This window comes from Apteryx mantelli, chromosome 26 (assembly GCF_036417845.1).
Source record: "Apteryx mantelli isolate bAptMan1 chromosome 26, bAptMan1.hap1, whole genome shotgun sequence".
NCBI lineage: Eukaryota > Metazoa > Chordata > Aves > Apterygiformes > Apterygidae > Apteryx > Apteryx mantelli.
The window spans coordinates 5,284,845-5,298,613 of NC_090003.1; the positions used below are offsets into that span (position 1 = coordinate 5,284,845).

Sequence of the window (13,769 nt, forward strand, 5' to 3'; positions counted from 1 at the left end):
TGACAAACCAAGACCGAACAGTGTGCCAGAAAGGCTGTTTATCTACAGCCTGCAGGATTCCATCCACGTTTTCAGCTGAAAGATGACAACTAAAGCAATCAAACATAACGCGAAACCCAGATTTTAAAATCTCCAATAGCTTTTCTACATAAGTTCACTTGAAAAGGTCAAAGCTAAACTTCAGTAATTCAAAAAAACCCAAAAACATTGGTTTGACAAAGACAGAAATGTAGAAAAGTAGGTATTCAGTAGAGATTGACTTAAATTCATTACATACCTACTGCCATTAACTACTGGAGCAATGAAACTTCTGGAAGTGCAATTCTAAATAGCCATGCTGGCATTTAGAAGAGTCATGACTCAAGACAGCATAAACATGGGATAAGTGCTATAAAAGAGTGAGGGGATGAGGTGGGAAAATAGGGCAGTTTTCACTTAAATGCTTAATCCCTTTTTTTTTTTTTCCAGCAGCACTATATGCTCCAAGAAAAAACAATCAGAAGATACAGTGGGGTAACAGAAGTCACTCATAGCAACAGTGACCAGCAGCTTACTATTTCCAATTGTCTCTCTACAATATGTATGCATCTATTAAATAAAACTTGCTAAAAATAAATGCATTTTTCCAAATATACCTCAGACAGCTATAGGTTAAAAACACTCCTGTGGTTCAAATCTAACAGGACTTTAGCTTCATTTTCATTCTTTTGCTGAAAATCATTTGCTGCATTTTTGAAGAGCTTGCAAATGCAAGAAACACGGATTTCTCTGAAGCAAAAACATTACTCATCTTAGAAGAATATAAATAAGGGAAAGATAAGGAGGAGAGTTTTGTGCCTACAGTGGGCAGGCAAATTCTTTTTAGAAGCTCTTATTCTCACAACAAAAGAATGTACTTCTAAAGCCCGGCAACAAAAATCTATCACATCAAATGGCACAGAATAACAACATGAGCAGGAATTGTTAAATCAATACAGCTTTAACACAGCACTGAAGGTGGAAGGCCTTCGTCCATGTCACTTCATCATAACAAGGTGAAAGTCCAGATATGCAACCCACGGAGTTATTCTACATGCATTTTTCCACATGTTCTTTAAGCACCCCAAGTGTGCAAGGTTTATGGCACACATTTTCAATCACAGCTGAATCTGCAAGTAATGAAATTCTACAGAACAAAACCAGAGTCCAAAAACAAAAACACCATATATTTTTGTAAATCACATTCTTCCCCACTATACAATGCAACTGCATTACTTTAACACAATGAAAGGAAACTACAGGCAGAAAGTGTGGTTCTCCTGTCATCTAAATTGTAAATAAGTCAAGCTCTAGTGAAGCACACCAATCCAAAGGTGAAGAACGCTGTAAGAAAATACAATATAATACAAGAAAACCCCACGACACAAACTAGCAAGTACACAATCTCTGAAGAGGTCATAACTCACCCCCTCCTCCACAGCTGTGCAACAAGTGTTGCGTATTTTGGGCTTTCAAAAGCAGTAAGCAAGCAGTCAATGGAAAGAGGATTTTAAAAGTGTTTTTTATCTAGAGCTGTTAAATGGAAAGAAATGGCTCTGATTATCAAAACTAACAGCAGGCAAAAGCTGTAACAAGATTAAGGTACAAGGAAACAGTACTTTTCCAGGAAGGTAGAGTGACAACTAAACAAAGAAAGCAATACACTAAGACAATAGTCAGTTTATTTTGCATTAAAGTACTGGCAGAGCTGGGAATGATTCAAGGATACAGCAAGATTTACATTTCTTTGCTGTACGGAATCTCCACATTATATTTTCTCCTCTAGTGCCCCAGGGTCCTCAAGATTTTCTCTGGCCTGTAGAAGACGGACAACCTGTGCTACAAAGGTGGGGATGGGAAGAGAGAGGTATTTGTGACTCCAAGAAGACGTCTAGTGTCACCTTGCTGCCTAAGAGCAGCATAACTCAGACCTTCCTAGCTTAGGGAAACCAAGTAATGCAGTTAGTACAGCAAGCTGTTCTAAGTTCGCTGTTAACCCTAAAGCCCAAAAGAGACCTCAGAGAAGGCAAAGTAAGGGACAGAAAGTAAATAGTCAAAGGGCTGCATGAACAAAGAAAAGAGAGGGAAAAAAGGGCTGTTTTTATAGTCCATTTCCCCCTGCTCCTTCCCTCCTACTGCAATTCAGATAATGAAAGATTTAAGCTTTGGCAAAGATCACCTCCTTAGCCATTTCAAAAAAAAAAGAAAAAGAAAAGTTACCCTTACCGGAAACAAAGCTAATCAAACTTGAACAGTAACAAAGGGCAACAGAAACACGTTCACTGTATCACATCCTCCCCACTGATCAAGAGCCCAGAGTTTCATCTTCATTCCCCCCCCCCCATAATTTCACAATACCATTAACAAGCCCTAGCCCAGGACACCTAGATTTACAAACCAAATTTGTGGGAGGTCAGCCTTTCAAGAGGTCAAAAACCCAGCATGTGGAAAGTGTTAAGACTTTTATGTAGTAGAGGAGGTTCTTAAAACCACTACTGTTCAACTGAGAAATCTTGGAGCTTCACAGATCATTAGAGGTTTGTGAACCACTGAGAGAAGGGCAGAGTTAGCAAAACAAATCAAGAGTTCCTGTGGGATGCGCTGGTGCTTACACAAGGAGAGGCTCTGGGCACAAAGCAGGCTCCGAATTAAACAACAGGGAGGACTTCTCAAATTGCACGAGGAAAGAGCTCTTTTATAACCTGGAATGCACTGTCCCTTCTTTAAAGGTTAGGGTCTAGAGACACTGCAAGAAATAATTCCGCTTGTGTCAGGGAAGCCGGGAAGAAGGGAAGGGGGGCACAGAAAAGCACGTTTGGGGGAGGGGGAAGGAGAGGAGTCAACCGAAACGTTCCATCAAACGAAGAACGATGCATTTCGCCATAGCAATCAAGGCACTTATCAGCACCTTTTCAATGGCAGCTTTCTTACTGCTGTGCAGGAGTTAGGTAATGTAAAACGGAACAGTACTCCTTGCCAATTTTCTATTTATCAGATGACCACAACTAATAAGGATTTCCCAACCTTCAATACTGCCAGCTTTTGTGATTCTGTCATTAATCTCATGATACCTGGTATATTTCTTTAGACTCCAAGTTCTTAAATCCAGGGATTGCATAGGAACCTCCTCTTCCATTTAAATGCCTTAAAAAAAAGAAAGTTTCTAAATTCACGTTTGCAAAGAAAGTTTTAATCTGGAAGATGCGCATCAGAAGGAAACCCGCTGCCCAGCATTCTGAGACTTTTTTAAAGCACGGGATGCAAAAACCAGCAGGCGTTCTGTGGAACCTGCCTTGGTTGCTCAGCAGCTGATGCCCTGCCACCCCTTACCTTTCTAAGGGACTGAGCAGCAAAGCGGCGTGCTCAGTCTCTTTACCGCACGAACGCACGGTGGTGCGGCACGAAGGTGGAGCTCTGCAGGCAGCAATGGCAGATGTATAACCAGCAGAGGGAGGCCTTTTTTACCGCAAGCAGAGAACACAAACCGAGCAGAAATGGTGGACCTGAGTCTTGCAAGATGGCTATTACTCACAAGCAGGAATGGGATAAAGAAAGCCTCGGCATTTCACGTGGCTTGCAGCTTCTCGTTTTTTGCTTTCCGGATACTGGGAGACATTAAGGTACCTGAAATGCGTTCTAGCTCTTGGCAGCGAAAGCAATGCACACCACATGTATGCAGTTATTCACATGTACATGGCTAAGGTTTGGATCTGCCACCTGCCCCCTACCAATTCCCCAGAGAGTCAGAGTTGAAAACCTTGCAGAATACAACTGTTTCCCTACATGATTTGCTGCTGTGATGAAAACAATGCACACGTACCCAAAAGCGTAACACCACCACCCATAACTAATTAGCCTTTTAGGGTCCTGAGAAGTTAAATTCTATCATACTTCTGTTCTGTGCACTTTTTGTTAAGAGATATGAAGTAAAAAGGGGAAACAAAAAGGAAATATAGCAAATTTCTGCTCATGATGTTAAATGTTCCTTAAAGTATAAGGCTTACAGAGCCTGCTTCCCCTACTCCACAGCCCTTTTAAACAAAAGTCACTACCCTTAAATCACCATTCTCAATTTATTCCACAGTCTGTATAATTCCAGGGAGTTTTCCTTGGCAAGAAAGGAAAAGACAGTAATCAAGCACCACTTCTTTTTTACAGCTGTTTTGAAACAAAAATGACAAAATGAGTGCATCTGTCTACTGAAGTTATTATTGTCTCGCTCTCACAGTACAGTTATAGCAGCATATTACAGGATATTTAGGACTGAATAATGTATTTGAGGCTGATTCTATGCCAAGATAACACTATAGATACAGTTCGTATGGTGCCATCTGGGGTAGGATGCAACGATTAAGGCCAATGATCTGTTGTGTAAGAAGAAAGTTAATTTCATGCCCAGTGTGGCAGGCAAGACACATTATAAATACAGCTTGCTTTCTGCCAACATCGGATGGTCTTTTTCTGGTGCACAGTCTTTTGCCCCCAGATGGGCTTGCTAAATTGAAGCTCACATTCTGGACAACAGCGCTGTGTCTGTGTTAAGGAACGGCAGATCACCCTAATTCTCCTGTAATCATAACACTCAGAACAGGTCAAAACTATTTATGTTTTTTACTTCTGGAACTTGACAGTTCAAAAACAAAGCTGTTGCAATACCTTTTGAAATTGCCATTGCTCTCAGTCTGCAAACACAAACAAGAAAAGGCACCAGCTTGGACAACATCTGGACAGCTCTTTTCCAAAATCCTGAGCTAAGCGTCATCTTCAGTTATATTGGCTACAGTTTAGCTGCCCTCCCCCTCCTGTTCATCAAGAGAATATTGGTAATTAATCTTCATTATCCCAGACCAGGATGCGAAAGCAGTGTGGATGCTGAGGAGGAGAAACTCAAGCAGCAATACACAATGCTTGTTCTTCAAACACAAGCAAGCAACCAGTCTGGCAAAAACTATGCATGACCAGTCCCCGCTGACCTCCTGTGGATAACTAGGGATACCTGCACATAGACACACACAGAAAGAAACTACACGTAGGCAACAAACACCAAGTTTAAACACAAATTGAACTAGCTGCAACAACTGCTCGTGCTTCACTGCAGTTTGTTTTTCAGTATCAGGCTTGAGTAACGGCCTTGGAACTCACCACTTGCCAGACAAACCACATCTCCACACATCCATCCTTTCTGAAAATTCCTCTGTACTCCATACACCAATCTTTAAAAGTTAGTGTTCTCATTGCATGGATAAGAAAGAGGGCCTAACCAGCAACAGAGACGCACCATCTGAAGCACATATACAGCTCTAACACGTTCCTCTTCCAACTCAGACTTGCACTGTGATGTCCTCTTTTGGTTTCTTTTCTAAAGCAACCATCCCATCCCAGAATACTATGTCAATTCTCAACAAAATGGTCTTTAACGTGCCATAGAACTAAGCATTCAGCCACATACGTCTTTTATAGATTAAATCAAGGACCTGTAGGAGGTAATTTGTGTAAGACCACTTTTACATCAATGCAACTAGCATAAAGGACATCAAGGCTCATCCTCCTGCTCTACCACAGGTGTCTTCTGCGTCCCTGAGCAAGCCATTAGGTTTGCTTCTGACTCAGCTCCTCATTTGTAAAAACCACACCATACCCCACAGTGCTGTGTATTAGGAACAAGATTAAACATTACGAGATCCTCAGATATCAGTCGTGGGTGTTAAGTTAGTACCATAGACAGGATTACTGCTAGATTATTTCTTTAACGGTTCCAAAAGTCAGGCATCATGCAGGATTATACAGAGAAAACTCTTTTGCACACGTAGTTACCCAAGTTTTATAACATTAACACTATTCTAAGACAGGATGTTCCACAAACATTACTGTTGCTTCCTGTGACGTTTGTTTTCCCCTTTTGAAAGCCATCTTCAAGGCTTAAAGCATATTTTCAATCCCTAACTGGGTAGAAAACAAACGAAAGGAAGGGTTTGGTGCTCTGCATCCATGGAAAAGAATCTTGCCAGGATAAAAGACTCAACCATGAAAATAAACTGTGCTATCTCAAGGAGATACCTATTTTATGAACCCAGGATTCACAGGACCTTAAGACTGATGTCTGAGGATTTGGTACAATCTGACAACTGCTACAAAAGAAAAAAAGAAGAAAAGCTAATACCTTTTCTCATAGAGAAAGAAAAATGCAGAATAAAAATACCCAATTGTTGAGCAACCTAAACATTTTGACCAGAGATTCACATTCCTTCAGCATAGGTACAAAAGAAAGAATTCACAGTAAGAAAATAAACTAGCAATAAAATGCTTTATGATGGCGAATTATAAACAGAAGGTAAGGAAAATACAGAATTACCAACAGTCACAGAAGTATTATTCTCTTTCAATTGTTGAGAAAGAAAGACTCAGACAATATTGTATCAATTTCCCAAATAATCTTGGCTTAGATCTTCTACTATGTATTTTTCTCCACAAAGCAGAAATTGTCCTTGTTGGCTCTTTGACAGAACACAATGCAATTGGCTAATGGCCCTCTTCTGCTTGCAACCATATTTTACCTCTACCTACCTCTAAACCTGCAGAGAAAAATAAACAATGGGTTTCAATCTTGTAAAGTAAAATAAAAAAAACAAAATCAGAGTGCAAATAATAGAGTTGATTTATTATCCATGCTGAATGCAATCCTAGGGTCCAGCTGGCACAGTGAATATATCTTCTATTTTTACTTCTCCCATGCTCTTCACCTATGAAGGCTTCTTAGTGAGAAACTCAAATGAGCAGCCCAGATCCTGAGCTGATGACACTGCAATTACCTTTAGACCATAATAGTAAATTAATGCAATAGAAAATGGAGAGAGCGTAAGAAATTTAAAACAAAAAAGCATGCACATCAGGTACTTTGATTTTATTTGCTTCAACTGAAATTGAGAGTGACACATGTGAAAAAGGTATTTTGGTCTTTGAAAGATGTAACCTTATTTCTTAATCAGATGGCCAAGCACTAGTGGCACTGGGCCATGAAACTGAACTCTAAGAATCAGCCAACATAAAAAGGCAGTTTGCAGAACAAGGACTTAAGATGGAAGTGATATATACCTTCAGGATAATGTTATGCTGCGAGAAGAAACTCAGAAAATGGAAAGAAAAGGAACACACATGGTACATAAACCATGAAATAGGAACTGTGGCCCAAGCTCATCCAACAAAGTATAGAGTTGGCAGCTCCGTTCACCTATAAGATGTGAGATCAGTTTTAGAAATAATGAAGACACGGTGTATACCAGAGGTAAACCAGAACTGTTAAGTCTCTTTAAAGACTTTTCCGAACCTTCTGTTTTATTTTCCAATAAAACGGTCACATCTGTAATAGGTTTACCAGTTAAACTTCTAAAATAAGCCAAATCACAGTGAACACATACTGAACATCCATGATAGATGATCTGGTCTTTGCAAACAGCTTTCAGCTCAGTACTGCTTAAATCTAGAAATATCTCCATCTGAGCTCAGCTTCTAAAAGTTCAGCATTTCATAAAATTCTTTGGCATGCTCATTCTGCCCCTGGTGTGAAGTCTGAACTGAACTACCGCATGCTTCCTCAGTACACTGCTTTATCTTAAAGCCAAACATACTAATATACTGGCCCCCATCAATCAGCTAAGCTAGTCACTCAGTTAATAAATACGTAAAAATAAAAAAGGGAAACATGTTCCCTACCGAACTGTTTGTTATGCAAACGAATCTATGGTTTCGCTTACACAGGGAAAGCAACTAACTGATGTGTCAGCCTGTTTTTCAAAACTGACTGAAGCCCAGTAGGATATCTGCTACATCTAAAGGGGGAGAGAAAGAGAGAAAGAGAGGGAGGGGAAAAAAAAGAAAAAAAGTCTTAGGGTATCATTTTTAAGTCTAAAGCCTAGTCCCTGTTTTAACAGGAACAAAACCTTCCAACTGTAATATCCATATGATAGAAGCACTAGCAGCACTGAGAGCTGAAATGAAAAGAAGCAGTGGCTGTTTATGTTGGCAGTCATTTCAAACTCTAATGGAAAATTTCAGCTCTGACTGCATCTAGGCTGGAGCGAGTTATTAAGGAAAAAGGTTCGGCTTTCAAACAGAAAAGGCTTACATCGCCTGTCCCTGTTTGAACACTCTCCTGCAGCAAAGACAAATCAGGAAAAAACGCGCCAGGTCTATGCAGTGTATTAATATCCCATCGTTAAGGGAACATACCATTCAAACAAAATATATTTCCTTTGGGAAAGGAGGACAGCGAGTAATAACGCCCATGCCACTTAGCCACAATTAAACCTAGCTATTGGTGAAAATAAGTTATACTGCTACACGTAAATATTAAAAAAAACTAATGTGGGGCTAACTCATCACTTCATACTACGGGACTGAAATATATTCACCTAATTATCCCACTCTTTTTTTTAATCAAAGGAAAACTGCTATTTGAACAATTATGCTGAGGGAGAATCATTACATTTAATCTGCCTGTGAGCTCTTTGCACAAATATTACTAAGGCTGTCTGCTGACACGAATAGCATACAGTACTGATGGTACAGAGGACAAACACCTTGCCAGCCTACACACATGGTAACTGCAGTGACCTTTCCGCTACCACACATTTGCACTGTATTTAAGAGCTACTCAGGAAGCCAATATTGTATATTATGTAACACAAGATTAAGCATTAATGAGGCAAGAATAAAATTGTTTATCTAAACCCCAATCTAAAATTAAACAGAAGTTTATGCTGAAAGCTCACACTGCACACATTTTGTCTCCTAACATTAACAGAGCACAGCTTATTTAGTCTCTGAGATAAGTCCCAACAGCATTTAATTTGGGCAGAAGGATTTTTACTGCCAGAAGAGAGAATATTTTTCCTAAAGAAGAAAACGATGCATATTTAGCTCTCATGTTCATAAATAATAGAATGCATTACAGGTATTTTGATCTAAGCAAAGCAGCTGATATTCATTACTTTTATTAACACTGTGTTTCAAAGCTAAATACAGATTCATCCACCCAGAGGCAAGACCTTTAGATTGCACTCTGTCGTCTCTTGCTAAGCAGCCAAACCAAAATTCACACACACCAAAGATGCCTATGTGCTCAATAGAGAAATTCAAAACAAAATTAGACTAAAGTCTACATGCCTCTACAAAGATTCACTGTCCTCTTTTTAGGCTTCTCACTGAGCAAGCAGCTCTACAAGGCTCACTAAGGAGCCTCCGCCTGCCAGGAAAAAGATAAGCAAGTAGACCATGGTCACAATCACGGTACCATAAACCTCCACTGAGGAATGCTATAGGAGTCGGTCGAGAATTGCAAAACATTCAGGTAGGTGTCACCCCCAGTTTTATAAATAGGCAAAGGAGGGGGAAAAGTCCTTGGGGCCTATTCCCATGAAGGATTCAGTGATTTCACGGCCTCGCTTCAGTTACAGCATATGCCATTGCTACCTACTGATGCAACTTGTTATTGCCCCAAACCTACGCGAGGCTGCCAAAGGGGCGATCTTCCATGTTTCCCCCCATTCCTAATGGATAACTGACCAGCACTAAGTATTTAAAGCTCTGTTCGTCAGCCAACCAATCTGATAGAGAGGGGGCTGCAGGAATGCACAGCCAGGGGAAAACAAGCCTGTTTTTTCTGGCAGCACAGCCTTAAATAGTTCAAGACGACTATGAAACTGTACCCTAAACGAGGCTCACAAAACTGCTGCTGAGTGACCTGCACAAGGATAGACAAAGACTGGAATGGGACCCAGCTCTAAATTTGGGCAAACCGACAGGACGATTCGGCGTCCTCCCTCTCCCGCTCCCGACTGGACATTCTTGCTCTGTGCGCGCCAGGACTTCAGCGTGCTCGCCCTCACTCCACGTCTCTATTTACCCTCCGCTACTTAAAAGAACATAGGAAGTCCAGCTCCAACCTTGTAGGCATTTAAGTCTATTTACCTCGGGCCTATCGCAATGGCGGTACTTCTGAAACTCTGCAAGCCAAGTAGCTCAGTGTAATCGTCTAAGGAATTCAGAGCACTAAGGAGAATTTTTAATGCTTCAAGTGTCCTGTATTATCAGCAAGTTTCAGCAAATAAACCAAAAACAGGAAAAAAAAAACCCACAACAAAAAAACCCAAACATATATAAAGCCAAATCAGATCATTAAGAAACGTTGTTGCTAGTTGTACATTTCTCCAGAATATCACAAGGTTAACATTTACCGATCTCGCCTCTATAAAGCAGTTGCCTTTCCTTAATCAACTTCAGCATTCCCGTTTCAGCAGGGGGCATGCTCAGATAAGAACTAGCTTCAGCTCCTGCCTCTCGCTTATAAATGCTTGAAGAGAATGCTACAGCTCTTTACGCTCATGCCCACTGGGAACCTCTCTCAGACATAATTGCTTTGAAATAAACTGGGAGAGTGAAGGCCTAAACATACGGCTTTGATATGCAGTAAATACCTTCTTTCAGAAAGGCCTTTTCTTACTGGCTATCCGTTTAGAAGAAACTATGTCACAGTTAAAACACATAAGTTGACAAACACAGGATTTTCTTAAAAGATATGGTACATTAACTGTGGAGGGAAAAAAGCAAAGACAACTCAAACAGACGCTCCTTGAGATGCTTGTGAAAACTAAGCACAGTATGACCTAATTCCCATCTCTCACCAAGGCCTCTTTACACTCCCCAGTATTCCAGAAGAAATGTAATGTGATAGGCACATCTATATTCTGGCTTCCTGTAGAGTAGCATAAACCTGATTTCATACAAAAAAAGGCCTAGTCACTACAGCAAGTTTGTATTTCTATCATATTACTTATCTGCCACTGCTGCAATGTTCCAGCTGCAGGCTTAAGGAGGTATTAGGAAGAGTTCTCCCCCAGTGAAAGCAGCATAAATATAAATGTCTAGAAAAGGCATGCATTATACAAGAAGCATGATATTGAGGAGATTTAACTTTAAGTGGATTTTTCCGAGAGGGAAAAGCCCTGGCTCTCCTCCCTTCAGACTTCAGTGATTAGTTAGGTTAACTCTAATAAATTAGAAATGTATAGGATGTATTAACCTATAGTCTGGTTTTCATTTAGGGCAAGCAACTTCAAGAATGTCCCTGACTCATTTTAAAGTAGCTTTTGCAGGACTTGGGAGTCACTGTAAAAGTTCTCTTGTGCGCATATCATCATTTTTATTTAGAGTTTCACCTCATGTTAATATGGTGGCTAAAAAGGAAAATAAGGCCTTTTTTTCCTAGCATTTCTGGAATTGCTGGAGGGTTACTTCACACTACAATAGAAGGATGACAGGCAAAGTGACGAAAAAAATACAGACAAATTAATTCTACTGCCTTGTAATTTGCAATATTCCTTATTCCACTCTAAGGAGGGAAAGCAAAACGGGAGAGTCAAACATAATTTACTATAGCCTTTATTCTGTATATCTTACTATAGCAAAGCTGCTGTAAATTTTATGTGAAAAAGCTTGTGGGTGTGTGTGGGGGAACACCAGAAAGGAAACCTGTGGGCAAAAATAGGAAACGGAGATTAAGCAATCTGTTGTAGGTCAAAGGTTACCTGTAGATCAGTTACCACTAGAGGCTAAAATAGCCTGCTCAAAACCATCAGCACCCGGCTTCCCAGTTGCTCAAACTTAACATTTAATCTTCTCTGCACTAAAAATTTAGGCCTAACACAACAAAAAGGTAACACTCAAACGGTGATAGCCTGCATCATGCTCCGCACCCCTTGCAAGCTTGCAACACTTTCAGGAGAGCCTTAGGCCTGATACCCAAGTTCAGACGCAGAAGTCGAGCAGCACAGGCAGGCCGGCAGGGTCAGACAGATGTCCCCAATTGTCAGTTCTTCAGTTTTTCTTTTCCTTTCTCCTGAAAACTGTTTTTCTCTTTTGCAAACACATGCTTTATGTTTAAAAGCTTATTTCAGAGTAGCTGTAACTGAAATCAAACTTTAAAACAATAATTTACCCCTCAGTAAGTTTATTACCAGCAGAATACATTTCTAAATTAAACACCAATTTGTCCTAAATACATTGCTGCAAGTTATTCTAAAGGAAAGAGGAAAGGAGGACTGATCAGGCTGACTATGGACTGGATTTGTGACATTTTGCCAAGCAGTACACTATTTCAGCCTTCTTTCTAACCCGTCATCTTTTCTAACACAGGGCCTTCGTGCCTCAAATTCCGTCAAAATACTAAAGCAAAGTCCACTTATACTTGATCTGGATATTAAGTTTTCCTATCATTCCCAACAGAAACAGTGAGCATATACACTTGGCTGAGGCACTCCAGGAATCATTTCACCCTCCCCTTTCCATTCAACTCATTTGGGGTTATTAACTATTTACCAATGAAAGATCGTGATGTCACGATATCACGTCACAAGAACATCTCGGGAAAGGAGAATGGAGAGAATGGAAACATCCTACAATAAGTGAGAGGCTTTTAAATAATTTTACAGTAATAGTCTTCCCTATTGAACACCCAAGTTTCCCCCCCCTCCAAAAAAAAGACTAGAAAACCTCATCTTGATTATGCTTTAAATAAATATTTTCAGGATCACTAACAAAAACACATTATTATTACTTACAAAAATAGTCACTGTAACTCTATTTTCATTAAGTTATTTCCCTCCCTAAATTCAGGACAAACATGAAAACTGCTTTCCAAAACCACCCCCCCAGCAGTTAAATGACACCTGCAGAGTGGAAACCGAAGCTTCTAGAGAAGCTTGGCAATTAGGACTAATGGAAAACTAACTAGATTCCCAGGGTTTCCCAAACCCTCTTTCCTTTGAAGAAGTCAACCACCCCTCCCAGACCATCTCCTTTCTAAGGACTTGTCAGGATTTTAATAGAATTTGACAGTTAAGTAGCTTTACGAAGTTCAATAGAGTAATAAGCCAGGAATCAAATCAGAAACTAAAGTTACATGTTTGCTGTCCACATGTTCTAGGAACACAAGGAGTTAAATAAAACAACCAAATTGTGCAGATCGTAAGAGCAGCCGGCACATACCTCCTTCTTCCAGATTCAATTAGATTTTGTTTTGTTTCAGGCTTTCTTTAATTACCCACTGCCATTTGAGCCGAACTTGGTGACATATATGCATTATCCCACCATAATGTCAGAATTTAAAATTAGATTTGGGCTCCATAAATACACCTCATCCAACCTCAATGACTCCATCAGCAACAATGGCTATTTTATGTAACATGGTTCATTCACAAGACCTAAAAACCGCACTTAAAATTACAGTGACCTTTGTTAGCTCTGGATTTTTCCTCCGTTTATCTGAGCGAATTCAATTCGGGGCTAGACGGAAATAGTTTTGTAAGATCAAACGCTGAAACAGCAGGAGAAAACGCAAATTACGTAAAGTCCAAAGGCACTTACAGTCTCCTTATTGGGAAGCAACTCCTTTCGGATCCTGAAGAAGTTCTTGCCGTACTGCCTCAATCCCTTAATAAAACGTTTCTGCGATAAAAGATAACAAAAATAGGATGTCAGCAGAGAAGAAAAAGATCTCGTCAAGCAGCACAACAGCCAAACCACGTTCTTAGCTTAGGCACTGCTGATAGAAGGAAGCGCACACCGAGACCAGGCAGGGAGCAGGCTCCGGGAAGACGCCGCCGAATCCAGCCGCCTTCCCTTCGCAGCCGAACCCCCGGCGCTCCAAGTCGGTACCGCGGCCGGTTCCTCCCGACGGCGCCGAGCGATCCCGCCGC

At 40.5% G+C, this 13,769-nt stretch overlaps 1 protein-coding gene across 2 annotated transcripts in view; it reads right to left on the bottom strand.

Moving 5' to 3' along the window:
- Positions 1-13,769, bottom strand: part of RERE (arginine-glutamic acid dipeptide repeats) — a 174,220-nt gene that overhangs the window by 43,731 nt on the left and 116,720 nt on the right. For both annotated transcript variants that reach the window (XM_067310840.1, XM_067310839.1), the window contains exon 10: positions 13,438-13,518. In XM_067310840.1, the coding sequence (XP_067166941.1) occupies positions 13,438-13,518 (81 nt within the window). The remainder of the gene's footprint in view (positions 1-13,437; positions 13,519-13,769) is intronic.